Genomic DNA, 17,824 nt, shown 5'->3' with positions numbered 1-17,824 from the left:
AATATGTGATTTTTATAGAATAATCTTTTGGAAATAAAAAATGGCGATAATGTTCCCTTGATTTTTTGGATGTCCAAAAATGATTTTTTCCATAATTTTTTGTGTACATTTGCTACAGTAAATGGGGGTCATAAATTTAATTTTAGTCGAAATGTTTTGATTTTATTCTTGAAACCAAAATTTAGATTTTGATTGTTTGAGATATTATTTTTTTGATATTTTTATTAAATCTAAATGGGGGTTTGTTTGTTTATTTACATTAAATATATTAAGTAAATGGAGAGTAAAAAGTAAAGAGGATATTTACTTAAATGGTATTTAATGTAAATAAATTGGGCAAGCTTTATAGGCAATCTGTCTCAAAAACTATATTCTATCTCAAATGTATCAATTCATTTAGGCCAGAAAGGATATTTGATTAACATGCATCGATACATTTTTTTTCCATAACCAAATATATTGATACAAGGGTCAATGTATCGAATATATTTCGTCAATTTCAAACAAATAAAAGGGATAAAAACGTATTTTCACACTCTAGCTTAATATACCATATTTTCTAATAGTTGGCAACCCTCAACTGCATTTTGAAGGTGAAACCCTAATTCTTAAGCTTTTCTAACCCATTTTTGCTCAAAATCACCATTTTTGAAAGATTTGAGCTTGTTTTTGGGTTTTAAATGAAAAATGAGCTTTTTTCCACTCTTTAATCTTTAAACCTTGGATTTTTTATTCTGAAAATATGGTTTATTGTTCCAGAATTATTGATGTCTGCGAACTAGAAGATTTAGGTGGATTTTCTCACTTGTTATAGCTCACCTAAGTTAAGAATATTGATTTTATTGATTTGTACAAATGGGTATTTTGATAAGTAGTAGATTTAGTCTAAAAAATTAGTTTAGGCAAACCCAAATAGTTTGAAGTAGCATAGAACAATTATTATGCATTTCCTAGACTAAGTATTAATGATAAATATTTATTTGGGTATTTAGTAATCATTAAAACTTCTAGAATTTCATTAGAGTAGACTTTCGCGTACCTAGTAGAAATCAACTTTCGAGGTGAATGGGTGCCCCACTTATGAAAACTGTTTAAGTATGTAAAGTTGAAAGCATAATTGCATGATTTGTGTAGGTAGACAGTCTACTAAACTTAGTTGGATTGAGCGCACATAAAGAGTGTTGTTGGCTTTGAAATTGATTTGCATCTTTTTCATCTCAAGCTCTGTCCATTCATTTCTTTCTTTGGCAACCTTCTTACCAATTGTAAGAAAAATTCTTGTATGATCATGTGGACCCTCTATGATCACATCCCAGATCTGGTAGTTGCATTTTCTTCATATATAGACACCTTTGTAGTCTAATATTGATAGTTTGTTTCATCAAACAAGGGAAACCAGTTAGTAGAATACTTGTTAGCCAAATTTGTGTTTGTTATTACCATCTTGGATCACTCTTGAAGATGTTAGTGCTTTAAACACAAAAAACTTTCTCTAATAACACCTATTCATCCCAAACTAAATGATGTTAAAAAGGGGTAAATAACATTTAAGGACATTTTTGGAAAATTAAAAAATTGAAGAAACAAGGTACTAAAGAAATGAATGAAAGTACATGAGGAAATAGTTCACTTAGTAAAAAAGGTAAAGAGAAAATGACAATGCACATCAATTTATAGTAGTTTGGTTACCTAGACCTACATCCACTACCTTGACACGCTTTATTAAGAATTTTAAACTACTAAACTAGTGGAATTATTAGCTTTCACCAAGTATTTACAAGGTGAGCTATCCCAAGATCAAATCTTAATCTTATAATCCCAACAAGTTCTTCCCACACTTAATCTTACAACCAAAGAGTGTACCTACACTCAATAGCATATGCTAACAGTTTTAACAAATGTGCAACTTAATCATTAACTGATTTATATAAATCTTTATAACACAAAAAATATCATTCTAAAACACAAGAGTTAAACATTAAGAAAAAAGATGGATTGAAGATAAGTTCTTCACACTTTTTAGTCCAACTCTTTGTAATATTATCTTCCTAAATAGTCTTGAAGTCCTTTTTTTTTCCTTTTCATACAAGATTTGAAACTCTAGCTATAATTTGAACCAAATATGTTCATTTAAGGTATAAAAATTTGTAGTAGGTTCCAAGTAGACATAACTTGCAAAGGTGTCTTACCTTATGGGTTAATGCTTATTGTTCTCCATTAATCAACTGAGTAGTTGAAATCTTGGACTTCATTTTTCGTATTGATTGCATGACAAAAGTTCTATGATTGATTTAAATAATCCTTTGGAAGCTTCAAATTCTTTGGCATGACTTTAGACACATTCAATTTTTTAACAATATAATTTCAACATTTATTAGCAATTTTTTCTTTGAATAAAAAAGAAATGTAAATGTTTTCTCATTTTTATTTTACTACTATTCAAGCGAAGCTCACAATTAAATGATTAAGTGATGGAGATGGTTTTTTCTACTCAAAAGATTAAGCTTTCGAATTTGAATTACATGCAGTATATAAAATTATAAATGAAGATATAATAAAAATAAAAATTCTTTTATACATTGACAATGAGATTTTTAAACTTTTTAAAAAAGATTTGATAGTTGTCATATGTCTATTAAGAGTATATATTTACAAAAATTAATCAATTATTAAATAGACATATAATATCCATCTAGTTTTCCTTGTAAAATTTAAAAACTTCACTATCTATATATCAAATAGTACTTAACCCTAATAAAAGTTTCATGTATCACTACAAATAAAAAACTTTTACCGACGACATCAATTTCGTCGATAATTATCAATGAAATACTGACAGATTATCGACTGAACAAGAATGTGAGAAATATTGATAGATTACTGACAAAATATTTCAATAGAATGCAATCCATCAATACTCTGTCAATAATATAATGGTGCGCATAATAGTAACATGACAAAAAGTTTAGCAACGGACTTATTCCATTGATAATATGTTACTGATGAAATTTATTGACCATCTAACCAACAGCTTAAGTGGTTGGTAATTTGGTTAGGCGTTGGTAACATTACTGATAGATATGCCAATGGAATTTCAATTGGTATTAATTTTAAGTACCAATGGAGTAATTCCTCGGCATATCCGTCGGTAATACATATTTAAAATCCGTATGTGAGATTTTCCCCTAATTTATCCCATTCTAATTACCTACGAAATCATCCATCGATGATCCCGTTGGTAATATTAATAATGTCATGACCCGAAACTCCCATCGAGCTCGTGACAACCGCTGCGAAGTCTCGTCAGACATTCTTTACCTCGAATGCTGACTGAAACCTCGCAAGGCTTTCGTATAAGTTTTCTTACCTCCCCTGTGATCGACAGTAACTAAAATCGTGTTTTGAAACGATATGGACCATTTTTCCATCCAAAAATAATGAAAATTTATTTCTGTCTCACAATGGTATTTTAGTCATTTTTTTCTTTTCTTTTCTGAAAATTTCGAAATCCGTAAAAATGTAATATGTAAGTGGAAACACCTATTTCATGATTTAAATCAAATTTTTAAGTTAAAACATTCGTTTAAAGTAAAATTATAGCTATTTGAATATAATAAAAACATTAAATAAAATATTCTATTTTCTTAAAACACAATATTTTCAAAGTCTTCCTAAAATAACTTTTGTAGCGTAAGAGTAAAATAAATTTATTCATATAGTAATAAAGATAATTAAAGTATGAAATTTCGTTTACAGTGATACATGGGCCCCCAACTGAGCAAGAAGGTGTAGGGCTACGAATCCTTACTTTCTATGATGCAACTCCGAGATTAATTTTCGTCTTAATCAACTATCAACAAATTGTCCTGAGCCTAAAAAATAGATAGGAAGATGGGTGAGATTGCATAATCCCAGTGAGTAAACAATTACCATCAAAAGCATCTAAAGCCGAGCAGATGGAGATAATATAAAAACGTTATATCTCAATAATGTTCATAACGCAAATTTCGTTTCAATCTATACCAAACAATTTCTTTTCATCAAAATTTCCCTGGCTTATGAGTTTCTTAAACTTGGCCTCTACTAGAATCATTCTCGTGGGTACCTTCGTCAAGGTATCCCACTAAGATCGCCAAGGTTGTTAAATGTCCCATACCCATAAACTTGTTTTCACATCTGACATACAGCCGTTCCTTGGCGTTGGTTAAGTCTCACTCTCACGTGGTGGTCCAAACGTGAGGTGCACTCAAATCTTACCTCAAGAGATACTTTATCCAACATCTTCCCCCGGAGGTAAGTATATAATTGGGTTACCGTGCCCCTCTCATAGGCAATCCACAGAAACCCCCACAACTGCAGTGACCGTTTAATATACCACCAGACCCATAAAATTTTTAGTAACATAATATGGCGAATAAAATTTAATCCAGTCTACCGAGACCAATCCAAAACTGTTCATATATTTCATGCCAACCCCAAAAATTTAGCCATCATGCTACCATAGTGTCATAAGCCACAATTTCAATAACATATAAAATCATAAATTCAACACAGTCTCCATATACTCAATTTTCTCAAAACAATATTTGATTTCAAAACCAGTATAAATCTCATTTTTATTAAAAAATATTTTAATTGAAAAACATAATATTTTATAATTTAAACTCACCATTCAATAAAAGCATCAAACAAGTATAATTACTCTAGATATTTAAGATAATAAATTGTCCACTCACAGTATTAGGAGTAGAAATACTCCTAGTTTCAGTCCGCGAGTACAGTCCTTGACCCGTATCCAATGGCTCACCACCTAGCCATAATCCATGACACATATTCCAATTAAATTGTGTCTAACAGTCATAAGCTATTTCAAGCTCGATATATATGCGAGATATGAAATGAAAAATGCACAAGTAGCCATCTAGACCCGGTATTAGCCTAAGTTGATTTTTCATTTGATAAATTGACCAATGCGTCCAATTTCACTCCAACTTGCTCCATTTCTTTTCCAATTCCTCAATTCACCAAAAACTATTATTTTTTAATCAAATCACCTAGAATAACATCACATTCTTCCTCATTATTCACTTAGAGAATTCGGCTATTGATGGGCACCAAACCTTTGGTGGTTTTCTTCACTTGTTTTCATGCTACACATCATTAATCACCTAAAAACACTAACATACCTAAAAATCAAACCAATCCAAGATCATTCTCTCTCCATACCCATTTTGACCAGCCATGAATTCACCATGAAAGCATGCTTTTCAACCATGGAAATTAAGAGAAAATGCATAGGAAAAATAGTTCATAAACTAAAATCAAGAAATTTCACCTTTTTCCACTTAATTTTCTTGAAAATCCACACTTTTCTCTTGAATTTCTTTCCACCTAGGGTTTGTTCTTCTTTTCCCCTTTGTTTTCTTGCCAAAGCTGACCCTTATGAGAGAGAAATGGTGGTGTGGGCTGATTTTTATAGTTAAATAATATAATAATTTAAACTTACCACATGGCATTCCATGATTGGTCCATTTTTTTAAATTCTTATCTTTTAAGCTTTAAATCTCCACCACACATTATTCAAGGGTAAAAAATGATGATGGGTGAAGACCTTGTGCTGGAAAAATGCTCTGGGGGTGCAAAATTACTTTTTGCCCTCGGGGTGACAAAATTACCATTTCTCCCCTATACTCCAAATTATACCGAAATTAAAATTTTTCACTTCTAAACCTCAAATCATACTCCAATACTTAAATCATACTCCAATAAGTCAAATGGGGCCAAAAAAATCTTTTCTAAAAATTCTCATTTTGTCCCCAAATGGCAAATGATCATTTTACCCTTAGGTAGTGAAAATTTCGGTTTGACTTCAAATTGATCCTCGAACTCCGAATTACCATTTTGAGTCATCCCTGGACTGTGAAACTCTTAATTTCACCTTAAAATTCCTATTTGAACTAGTTCGAGGCTTAATCAACTTAATGATACCATTAGGGGCAATATCGTCTTTTAACGATTTTTTGAACTTCCTAAATATGCAAACATTCTATTGGGCATGTAAATGACGTCGTAATTATTTTATAGAATAAGGTTTGACAAATAAAATCCTCGCTCAAGATTCTTTTCTCATATCTCCCTAGACTCTTTTCTCTCTTCTGCTCTCTCTTCATTCTCTTACTTTCTCTTATTTCCCTTTGCCCCACCTAGGCTTCTTCTCATGTTTGCTGGTGACCCATCCACATTGATCGTGGATTGGACCCGAAGCCAGCCCCCATTTGCAACTCCAATTAGCCGGCCACTATTAAGTCCTTATCGTTACCCCTGCCTCAGCCAGTGATTCTTTTCCTTCTTAGGTTGGGTTAATTCTTCCATGAATAAATTCATGCCATCAATTTGTGGTTTTTGTGGTTTTGATTGTTTGTATATTTAAGGTTTTTGTTGTTTGAATATTTGACATTTTGGTTGTTATGGATTTAGGGTTTAATTTAAAATTGTTGTCATATTATTGTTTGATTTAATTAGATTATTTGCTTTGTAATGAAATGAAAAAAATGTGTTGCTATAACATTGTTTTGGGGTTTTTTGGATAATTTATTTTTGTTGGCATTTTGTTGTTTATTTGTTAGAGTTTAGGTGTTTATTATATAGTTGCTGGCAAAGAAAATTCAATTGAAAAAATGTTGGTTTAGGCTTTTTTTGTTTACTGAAAATTTGTTAATAATTAAATCTAGTGATTAATTAAGCAACCTTTGGTAACTAAGCAAAATGGAAATAATTTTTAGTAATCAAATGGAATTAAGCAAATTAATTATTAAGCAATGAACTACATAAGTAATATTATTTAACTTAAAAAATATTTAAATTAATACTTCCTTATATCTATAATGTAATTAAATAAGTTAGTTATTAAGTAATGTAATGTATTAATTATAAGTATTAGCTATTAATCATATAACTAAATTAGTTAATTTAAGATAATTAAAGATTATTTAAATTAATTAAGGTTTTTATGTAAATAATTAAATAATTTGACAAATGAAATGAATAAATTTTTTAGTAATTAAGCAATTAACAAAATTAGTAATATTATTTAATTTTAAAAATATTTAAATTAATGACTTAAGGTGTTAATAATATAGTTAAATGATTAAGTTAATTAAGTAATGTAATGTATTAATTATAAGTATTAGTCATTAATCAAATAATTAAAATAATTAATTTAAATTAATTATGTTATTTGCATAAATAATTAAATAATTTAAGTAACAAAATGAATAAAATCTTTTAGTAATTAAGCACCAAACAAAATTAGCAATATTAGTGAATTTAAAAATTTTTTAAATTAATTAATTTGGTAGGTATGTAATGTGTTCTAACTATTTAAAAATTTAATTATATTATTAATATTATATAAAATTTACTTTAGGGTAATTATTTAAGGGGCTTAATTAGGGAATTAAATACATAATTTACCTAATTATGAAGGATCATGTATTAGTTATTAATCAATTCCAAATGTATGAGTAAATTTAATAAAATTTAAAATTAATTATTAAAAATTTATGTTTGTGATTAAGCAAATAATTACGAATAGTATTTAGTTGGATTTGGTGTTCCATTGATGTTTGTGATTAAGCAAATAATTACAAATAGTATTTAGTTGGATATTATCATTTGATAATGGATGACATCATATGTCTGTTATAACATTTTTTTCTCAAAATGGAACAAGATAGGAGTTGGAAGTATTCCTGAGTGGATTCAAGTAGATTTCTTTCCACAGAATTTGTCAATGGTGAAGATAAATTTATTTCATTTACGTTCAGTCAAGCAAGAAATGTGATTGAGAATAAGATCAGATGTCTTTGCTCTCGGTGTATGAATAACAAGTTCTTGGTTTAACAAGGTTCGGGAACACCTATTTCGTAAAGGGTTTACTGGTGAGTACACAATATGGGATGCACGTGGCGAATCGTTCCATGTCGGCCAATCATCAGGACATTTTGTTGAGGAGTAGAACGAAGTAGTTTTTTTTTTTTTTAAAGATAGTAGAACGAAGTGGTTAATGAAGTGAGAGTAGAAAATCCATATGTTGAAATGGTTCTAGATGCTTACGACCAGAGTTTCGCTTCAATGATGAGACCCAAAAGGAATTGGTCTTTCTTAAAGATCCAAATCTGAATGCTTGATCATTCTTCTTGTTGTTAAATGATGTTGATCCTCTTTTCTGGGTTGGATGCTAGAAACACAAAATTGTTAGCTATGTCCTAATTAATGAATTTGAAGTCAGAATTTAACTTGAGTCAAGCATGCTTTAATCGTTTGATGCATCTATTGAAGGAGATGTTGCCATGAAATGAATCATTACCAGAAAACTTCTACAAAATAAAGACACAGCTGAAGTAACTTAGGCTTGGCTATCAGAAAATTCATGCATGTAAGAATAATTGTGTGTTGTTTAATGGATATTTCAAGTTGTCTTATTGTCCATGTTGTGGCCATCCTCGATATAAATCGGATTAATCGGATAAATCAAAGGGAGAAAAGGATAAAAAAATTCCTTATAAGATTTTGCGAAACTTTTCATTAACACCAAGATTGCAAAGGCTATATATGTTAGGCAAATCTAAGAAATACATGATATGGCATGCCATACACCAATTTATTGATGGAGTGCTTAGGCATCCTATTGATGGTGAGGCTTGGCAATACTTTAATTGGACCCATCGATCTTTTGCCTTTGAGCTTACCAATGTCAGACTCGGTTTATGCTCAAATGGTTTCAGTCCATTCAGGCTAACAACGAAATCGTATTCTGTTGGGCTGGTAAATCTCATTGTTTATAACTTACCTCTGTGGATGTGCATGAAGCAACCGTACATCTTTTTTACTATGGTCATCCAAGAGAGAACAAGTTTCGAACAAAATATTGATGTGTTCCTCCGACCTCTGACTGATGAGTTAAAAGTTTTGTGGGATAGAGGGATGGTCATGTACGATGCCTTTACTTGGTAAAATTTTATTCTACGAGCAGCATTCCTATCCATTAATGACTTTCCTGCATGTGGTATGTTGTTTGGGTGGAGCACTCTTGGACGTTTATCATGTTCGTATTGCATGGAACATGCAAAAAGTTTTTTCTTAGAGTACGGGGAGGAAGCATTGTTTTTTTATTGTCATCAACAGTTCTTGTCGATGGATCAATCTTTTCGTTGCCAAAGAGATAAATTTAAGAAATATGTTGAATGAGATTCTTCAATTCATCAGTTATCCAATGTCGAGATCTTGGAATGGTTGAAGTCAATTCCAAATATCACATATGGGACAAAAGTGGGCAATCAGAAGCTCTAGGGTTTTGATCAAACCCATAATTGGGCTAAGAAAAGCATATTTTGGAGTTACCGTATTTGGAGACGAATCTCATTCGTGATAACTTGGATGTGATGCATATTGAGCATAACGTATTTGATAACATATTCAACATGATGATGGATGTTTTGAAAAAGAAGAAAGACAATATCAAGGCTCGTCGTTATTTGGAAGTGTGTTGTAGGTGCCTAGAATTGCATTTAATTGCAAATAATGGTAAACTTTTTCAACCGAAAACCTCATACACTTTAACTAAAAAGCAACGGAAAGCTATGTGTGCTTGGGTGAAACAGTTGTGATTACTAGATGATTTCACCTCTAACATAGCACAGTGTCTGAGTGAATAAGAATGTAAATTTTATGGGATGAAAAGTCATGATTGTCATGTTTTCCTGTAGTGTTTGCTCCCAATTGCCTTACGTGATATGGTTCTTCACACTATTTAGAGTGCAATTGTTAAGATCTCACATTTCTTTCATGATTTATGTGCAATTGAACTGCGTGTTAAGCATATCAATGTATGGGAAGGAAAAATCATGGAAACCATTTGCAAATTAGAAAAGATTCGCCCCCTCCCCCTAAATATTTTCGACTCAATGGAGCATTTGTCGATCCACTTGCTATACGAAGCTAAGGTTGGAAGACTATTTCATTACCGATGGATGTATCTATTCGAGAGGTATTGTGAGGCACTCATGTAATTAAATTTTTTATTAATTTATTATTAATTAAAATCTGATGTGGAATGTTGCTTTTTTAGTTTTTACATCATTTAAAAAAAAGTGAAAATTTGAGCATTCATCGAAGAATTAATTTGTAAAGCATATATCATTGACAAAATATCATCATTTTGTTCATGTACTTCGAACCTACAATCCCAACAAGAATGAACCAGGTCCCACTGAATGACAACGACGAAGAGGTTGATGCAGCCGGTCATATGTCAATTTTCACCTATCTCGATCACCATTTAGGTCAATTCGAGAAACGTCATTACCGAAAGGAGGATGAGTTCTACGTTGCCAAACTATATGTACTAATGAATTGTGAGGAGATTTTACCATACATTGAGTAAGTATAAATTTAACCAATAATTTAGAAAATTTTGAATGGAGAATAATCCTATTAATTTGTTATTTAGTTGTAGGATGTTCGATGTTATGGTTAAAAGAGAATAGTACGGTATTTTCAATAAGGAATTGGAACAAGTTTGTGATGCATCATTTCGTAATTGGTTTAAACAATATGTAAGTTATATTTAATAAGTCAAATTGGTTTTGTTAATTTAATACTTCAAATAATTGAAAGCTATGTAACCTTTTCGTAGGTCAGCCAACATGCAAGTCAAATTTATTCTCATATGGTCAAGATCACTCATGGTCTTGGTCGTATGGCAAGGTGTTTCAAAGGTTATTATGTTAAGGGATACGAGTTTCACACATGGTTTTATAGTGATAATTGTAAAATGATGAATAGTGGTGTATGCATCAAGGGAAGTTGTTGTAATTATTACGATTGTAACTTTTACGGATTGTTGGTTAATATCATTAGGTTAGAATACTTTGGTGTCAACAACCAAGTCATATTGTTCAAATGCCATTGGTTTGATATCAATAGAGGTGTTCGAGTAGATCTTGTTCATGAGTTGGTCAAAATTAAACACAACTCGATTCTTTCTAATAATGAGCCTTTTGTTTTAGTCAAACAAGCAACTCAAAAGTACTATACTCTATATCCATCAAACAAAAGAGATTAACGTGATTGGTGGGTAGTGTTCAAAACAAAGGCTCGACATCGATTCCCATTATGGATAATGAGCAAGAAAATGAAGGGTGTATCTAAAAAATGAAGTTCCCTTCAATTCACTATTTTATTATACTTAGATCAATTTTGACAATAGTACACTTCTTGTTAGTGGTGAATATGAAGAGGTTAATACGTTTGTGGATTTTGAACATAATGAAGAAGATGACGATAATGATAAAGATGATGAAGCTAAAAGAGAATACGATAAGACAGGGGAAGAATCAGACGAACATGAAGAAAACAATAACAATGATGATGATGAAGGTAATGAAGTTTGTGATGTCATTGTTTTGATGATGATTGATGGATGTTTTTTTTTTATTGGTTGCAAATATGTATGAGTTTATTTTTTTCATTTTTTATTCACAATTAAATTAATGTTCATATCGTTTAGGGTATCCCTTTGGCTATTTAACCTCCTTTCTCGCTGCCTCCACCTCAACTTGCACCTCTGCCACTGCATCCTCCCACTAGACAACGGACTCTCATTACTCTAGCGACATAAATTGAGGTACAGTTAAAGGAGAAGGCACCGAGGTCGAGTCTGACTACTCTTGTTGGAACCCCCACTACTCTGGATGATGTTATTGAATCCAACAACATGTCATAGGCTAGGGGTTAAGGGTTGAGTCTCGGCTTGCCGACTTTCACTCATTTGAACCGACGAATATTATTGCATCTTTTCAAAGGGAGGTAATTTCCTTTACTCAAATTTATATCATTAATTATATGCATTCAATATTTAGTTAATTAAGTAATGCATTTTACTAGCTAATAAGTCTTTTTTCTAGTATTTCCAAAGAGATTGGCATTACTCCCACGATTACAAAGATTATCAAGAGTAACTTCAGTGGGCCTTGGTAGACATAGAGGTAGGTTCCTTTGGAGCATAAGGATAACATGTGGTGAAAATTTGAGGTAACATAAATATATAGTCTATATTATTGTAAATCTATCGTAATTTTTCATACTAAAATATTTTTTTTTCATGTAAGACTCTTTCACATGGGCTGCTGCATATGCAACAATGGTGAAGTCCATATGAGAGAAGATTTACAAGAACTGCAGTAATGACTTATTAACGGATGAGCACAATAAGGCGAAGAGAGAAGCAGGCGACCCCGATGTCGATCTCATATTGACAAAAGGTAAGGTATGACCATGGATCACTGTTGAGGTATGGAACCAGCTTTTTGATCAAGTATGGTCAATGTTAGAGTGGCAGTTGCTCACACAAGGCAAAACAGAATCGCCTCACAAAGAAGGACGGTAACATGTCAAAACATATTGATGGTTCCTTTCCTTTTGCCCTTCACCAAAAAAGGATGGTACGTGCTTGTATTTTAATATATATATATATATATCGATATATATTACATAAATCATTCAATTTAATAATACAATTCTTTATGTTAATTAACATTTGTGATACTTTTAATGATGTGTATATATTTTTTTTCTCTTTTTATGCTTATAGAAAGAAGAAAAGAAGCAACAAGTTACATTCTCCGAGCTCTTTGAATGCACTCACAAACGGTAGAAGAGTATCGGAGGATTTGTGGACAACAAGTCCAAGACTGTTTGTGTAAGTAATACATGTGTTTATATATATTTGATATATATGTTGCTTACCGATTAAATAACTTAATAATTTACTTACTTTTATATTTGTAGGAATCATACACTTTGGTAATAGTGGAGAAGTATGGTGTGGAGTTGTTGAGCCAACCGGAGTTTGATTTAGAGGCATGGACTGAGGCCATTGGAAGGCCAATGAGTACTCAAATCCACGTATACGGATTTGGCACCCGAGCCCTTACTTCGAGACTTTTGGCTACAATCATGATGTTTGAGTTTGCTTGTGCCCTAACGATGCACCACCTCCTATGCCGACTCCTACACCTGAGCCCAACGGATATCGACAATTGCTTAACAACACGAAGACCTTGATGACAGGTTTCACTGATATTAAAGGTTTGTTGATGGATGTAATTGGATTGAGGAGATCGCAGCCTCAGGCAGACAAGTCTGGGCCTTCACAATCTCCACCACAATGGCAACAACAGCAACCACCCCCACCCCTTCAGTGAAATTTTTCAATTGAATATTTGGATTATTGTTACCTGTTTACATTAAAATATTTTTTTATTAATAACAATATCTATTAGATTTTCATATTTTCTATATGCATATTTGTTTGTTATATATTTACTTTATCAATAACAGCCTTATATCATAATTTTATTACAAACAAGACAAAGTTAATTCCCAAAACAAAACAAAAAAAAACACTTGCACTATCTGTGTTACCAACGGAATTGTCGACAAAGTTCATCTATTAATGACAGATTTCATCAGTTACTGACAAAATTACCGATGGAGTTCATACGCAATACCAATAGATTACCAACAGAATTGGTTGTTGCCAACTGATACGGCTTGTAAGCTTTAAAGTCAATTCCATTGGTAATCCGTCGACAATTTCGTTGGTAATTAATTACGAAATTGGTGACGGATATTGGTTTGTCTGTAATTAACAATGGAATTTACCAACAAATTTCAATTAATACTAACGAACATTTTACTGATGAAATCAACTTTTTTTCAATAGAATGACCGACGAAAATTTTGATTATCAATTTATAGACTAAAAATTTCATTATCGATGGATTTTGCATTATCGATGATGTCTTTTCTGATCAAGTACCAACGAAATATTTCGTCAGTGATACATGATGCTGACGAAATATTATGTATTACTGAAGAAACTTTCCATTCGTAATACACTCTATTTTTATAGTGTATTGTATTTGATAATCATATTTATGTGAGAAAGATGATAGAATAAAAAATCATGACTTAATTTTTGAATGTCTGATTACTAGAACCTATTAAAAAAGATAATATTATTTGAATCAATAATATTAAAGAAGAGTTTGAAGTTGTAAATATAGCAACTAATAATAATTTTTTTTCAATATTTTTATTTTTTCTTTAAAAGTTCTTGATTGATTAGAGTCATTGTCACGTGTGTTGTACATGAATACTTATTTTTTATTTTTTATTTAAATAACAAATTTGTATAAATAAAAATATTTATAGTATTATGTAAATAATTGAAATTTTGTAATATAACTTATAAATAAATTCAATACCTTAAAAATTAACAAAAATATTTTTTAATACAAGTCATTCAATACAATTAGGATACTTTTTTTTATTAATTGGATAAATTTTATTAATATTTATAACAAGAATATTTAAATAACAATTTAAAAATACATCAAACAAATATATTCCTTTTTGTCAATCAAAAGTTTTGCCAACAATCAGACTATATGTAGTTGGATGCCCTTTGGCACGAAATCAACCCATTGTAGATCTTCGACTCAAATTACAAACCAGAGTAGTTATGTTAAGGGCCATTGTGATTGGCTATGGAATCTTAGTCACTAGTGTAAAAAGTAAGCTCTACAATTAAGCCAACAACTAATCTCATAATATTGCATCATGGACTTAACCTGATGTGTTGTGATTCATGTGACCAACTCTTGTTCTTCTCACTAGTTTTCATTTTCATTTAAAAAAAAGCAGGAAAAGATATCTATTTATGACATATACAGTTATTTTCAATAGCATTCAATCCCTTATCAATATTGGAAAAAGATTTAAATATTTTATTTTTTTGACAACGAGGGTTAGTATGAAAATTTTCCAAATAAAAAGTTTTGCTTATCTTGTGTCCTGTGTGAGCACAAGAAAGCCAATTGAGTACCCCTAAAAATTGAAAAAGAAAACCAAATTTCCATGGAGAAAAAAGGAAGCAAGCTGACAAAAGGCCACATGTACACAAAACACAACTCAAACCGCGGCTAGAATTTCAACTTTCTCATACATGTAACCCAACCAAAGTCTGTTCTCCTCCTCAAAAACAGCTAATCACACCAAACTCAACAAAGACCAACTCTTCCCACACCAAGAACTTCAACCCCTCTTCTTCTTCCCCCAAGTCCTCTCTCACAATCTAAACCCATGGCATCAAACAACTTAAATTCCAATCTGGGTCTAGCTCTAATCTCTATATTCTTACTCCTTTCAAACCCTATATCTCTCTCAGAGGCTGAGCCTGAGCCTGCCCCTGCCCCGCCCACAGTCTGGGATATCCTGCCCAAATACGGCCTCCCAAGTGGCCTCCTACCCAGCACAGTCACCAACTACAGTCTCCAAAACGACGGTAGATTCATCGTCGTTTTGGAGAGCCCTTGCTACGTCCAATTCGAGTACTTAGTCTACTACGAAAAGACCATCACCGGAAAACTGGGTTATGGCTCCATAACTGATTTGAAAGGCATTCAGGTGCAACGCTTCTTCTTGTGGTTCGATGTGGATGAGATCAAGGTGGATTTGCCACCTTCCGATTCCATTTATTTTCAAGTTGGATTTATCAACAAGAAGCTCGACGTTGACCAGTTCAAGACCATTCATTCTTGCCGTGATGGGGTTACGGGCTCTTGTGGATATTCTTGGAAATCGGTTCTTCAGGTATTCATTCCACTGTCTTTTCTTGGAGTTTTGGTTTCTGCTGGTTCAAATCTCTCTGTCATATATTATTTTGTTGCCTAAATTTTATATATATGGGTTCTTATAGTTAGGCACGTTTCAACAAAATTTCTGGTCTTATTGTCAAATTCGTTTCCTTTCTTATGGGAGTGAGTTGAATTGTGTTTTTGAGGTATCGATTTCCCTAGATTTGTGGTTAAATTGGAAAACAATTTTAAGATAGTTGTATGGTTTCCTGCAAAGTGGTAAACAAAGGCTTCCTAATTTAGTTATTTATCTTGTTTCAATTATCATATTTAGAGTAAAAGTAAAGATGGAAAATAGAAAACATTTATCCAAAATTAAGCTGACCCTTGAAATTTTGTGAGATCAGCTGAAGGGTGGTCCATATGTAGGAAGGGAAGTGGGACAATAGTTCTCATCTTCACATCATCCTCTTTAAGCCTTTTTCACTATTGGTAATGCTATTTTCTTTGAGCAGTCAAACTGTTTGAAACTTTAGCATTTCTCTTTTACTACTTGGAGGAAATTAAGGGAAACTTGAGATAGGCAAAGGATCAAGGTTTTATGTTTATTTTGAGGGATAAATAGTTTTGATTGAGTTGGTTACTCTTATGCTTTATAGTCTACAGAATGAGTCAATGCTTGACCACCTTCCCAATGAGTTGCCTGACAGTATGAAAAAATGTGCATTAGACATTCTTAAAGGCAGGTGAATTTGAAGAATTTCAAATCTGATTATTATGATTAGGTGTCAATTCTGATTGAATATTGGAGGCTTCTATAGATAGAGGATCCACACCCATATCCAACTATAGTTGCACCATGGCGGATAAGTTGAATTGTCTGGTTTTTGACTATCTAATTTAAGGTTCAAAACACTTTCTCTGCTTACCTTCGTGGTGATCCAAGAAACATGTTTTGCATGAAGTTAATTTACCATTTGTTTATTATGTATGTGGATGTATTTTGATGCACATCATCCTCATTCTAGTTTATCTTTTCTTCATATTTATATTGTATCATTTCCCTATCCACACCTGTGATGCAATTTGGCTTCCAATTTTAAGTCTTGGAACTTCTTTTAATTCTGAATGTTTATCTGTGTCATTAAATAGTAAATACATATTTGAGACAAATATGTCCCTAGATTCTTGGACATATGAATTAAAGATATTTTTATTGTATGAGAATGTTGATATGACATGAGTTTTGGTCTTTGTTGAAAAAACAACATTTACTTCTTCACACTTCACTGAATGTGGTCGCTTTTTTTAATTTGGAACTTGATACATCCAGCATTTTTGCAATAATCTTGCCTCTTATTGGCTTTTCTCAACAATTCATTGTGGTGATAGGGAAGTCCATGCCATGACAGTAGTCTCTCAGGCTCTCTCCTTCCCTCCAATCTTTTGTCTTTGAAAACAGCAGCTGAAGTACTGGGTCAATTGATTATTTTGGTTCTGTTTTCATGTTCAGTACTTTGTAGCTTAATTTTGTCAATTACACTTAGTTTTCAGTGAAAAGATCATGTAAACTAGTTGGTCTAATGCTGATAAATCCATCAATACATGTTTTTATACTCCAATTCCTATACATCCTTGTAAGAGTTTCCTTTTGGACTTTGTTCTTGATGATTTCTGTACTCCTGGGGCTTGAGATTAGACTTTCCTTGTGGTTTAATTCATCCCCTGTGTTTGTTATTGCAGCTTCCAATGCCTACAAATGACATTCAGATGCTAATTACAGAGTAGCTGCCACGGAGTGCTGTTGCTATATGGAAAATTGATAGCGTAAGCTTCTATCTGTTATTAGTGTAAGGAAAAGGAAACGAAAAAAAAAAAAGAAGAAAAGAGAGGGAGTGAGCTAATTGATGGTAATTTCAGACTCAAAAGTGAGGGGTCTGGCGAAGCCTTATCTAAATATGTTATAAGTACATTGTATATATAGTGGGCTTGTATTTTAGTTGCAGTTTATAATATTAATTACATCCTCTGTTTGAACTGTACCTTTTAAAGTTTGAGATGTGATGAATAATGTATGGTTGTCATTTGCTATGTTGCTTAAACGTTTGGCTGTGCTAACCTTG

The 17,824-nt window shown here is 32.1% G+C and overlaps 1 protein-coding gene across 1 annotated transcript; it reads left to right on the top strand.

Moving 5' to 3' along the window:
- Window positions 1–15,067: 15,067 nt before the first annotated feature.
- On the top strand, window positions 15,068–17,588 carry LOC18589610 (transmembrane protein, putative (Protein of unknown function, DUF538)). The gene is made up of 2 exons (XM_007014655.3): window positions 15,068–15,717; window positions 17,445–17,588. Exons 1-2 carry the CDS (start codon window positions 15,208–15,210, stop codon window positions 17,487–17,489), a joined length of 555 nt encoding a protein of 184 aa, XP_007014717.3. The 5' UTR covers window positions 15,068–15,207; the 3' UTR covers window positions 17,490–17,588.
- The last annotated feature ends 236 nt before the right edge of the window (window positions 17,589–17,824 follow it).

The sequence above is a fragment of the Theobroma cacao genome, chromosome 9 (assembly GCF_053813885.1).
Source record: "Theobroma cacao isolate CCN51 chromosome 9, ASM5381388v1, whole genome shotgun sequence".
Classification (NCBI taxonomy): Eukaryota; Viridiplantae; Streptophyta; class Magnoliopsida; order Malvales; family Malvaceae; genus Theobroma; species Theobroma cacao.
Note: the sequence above shows the minus strand (reverse complement) of the source record. Positions and strands in the feature narration are given on the sequence as shown.

Coding starts and splice junctions, on each gene's coding strand:
- LOC18589610 (XM_007014655.3), top strand. CDS start 15,208: ATGGCATCAAACAACTTAAATTCCAATCTGGGTCTAGCTCTAATCTCT. Junction 15,718..17,444: donor CTTGGAAATCGGTTCTTCAG/GTATTCATTCCA, acceptor TTGTTATTGCAG/CTTCCAATGCCTACAAATGA.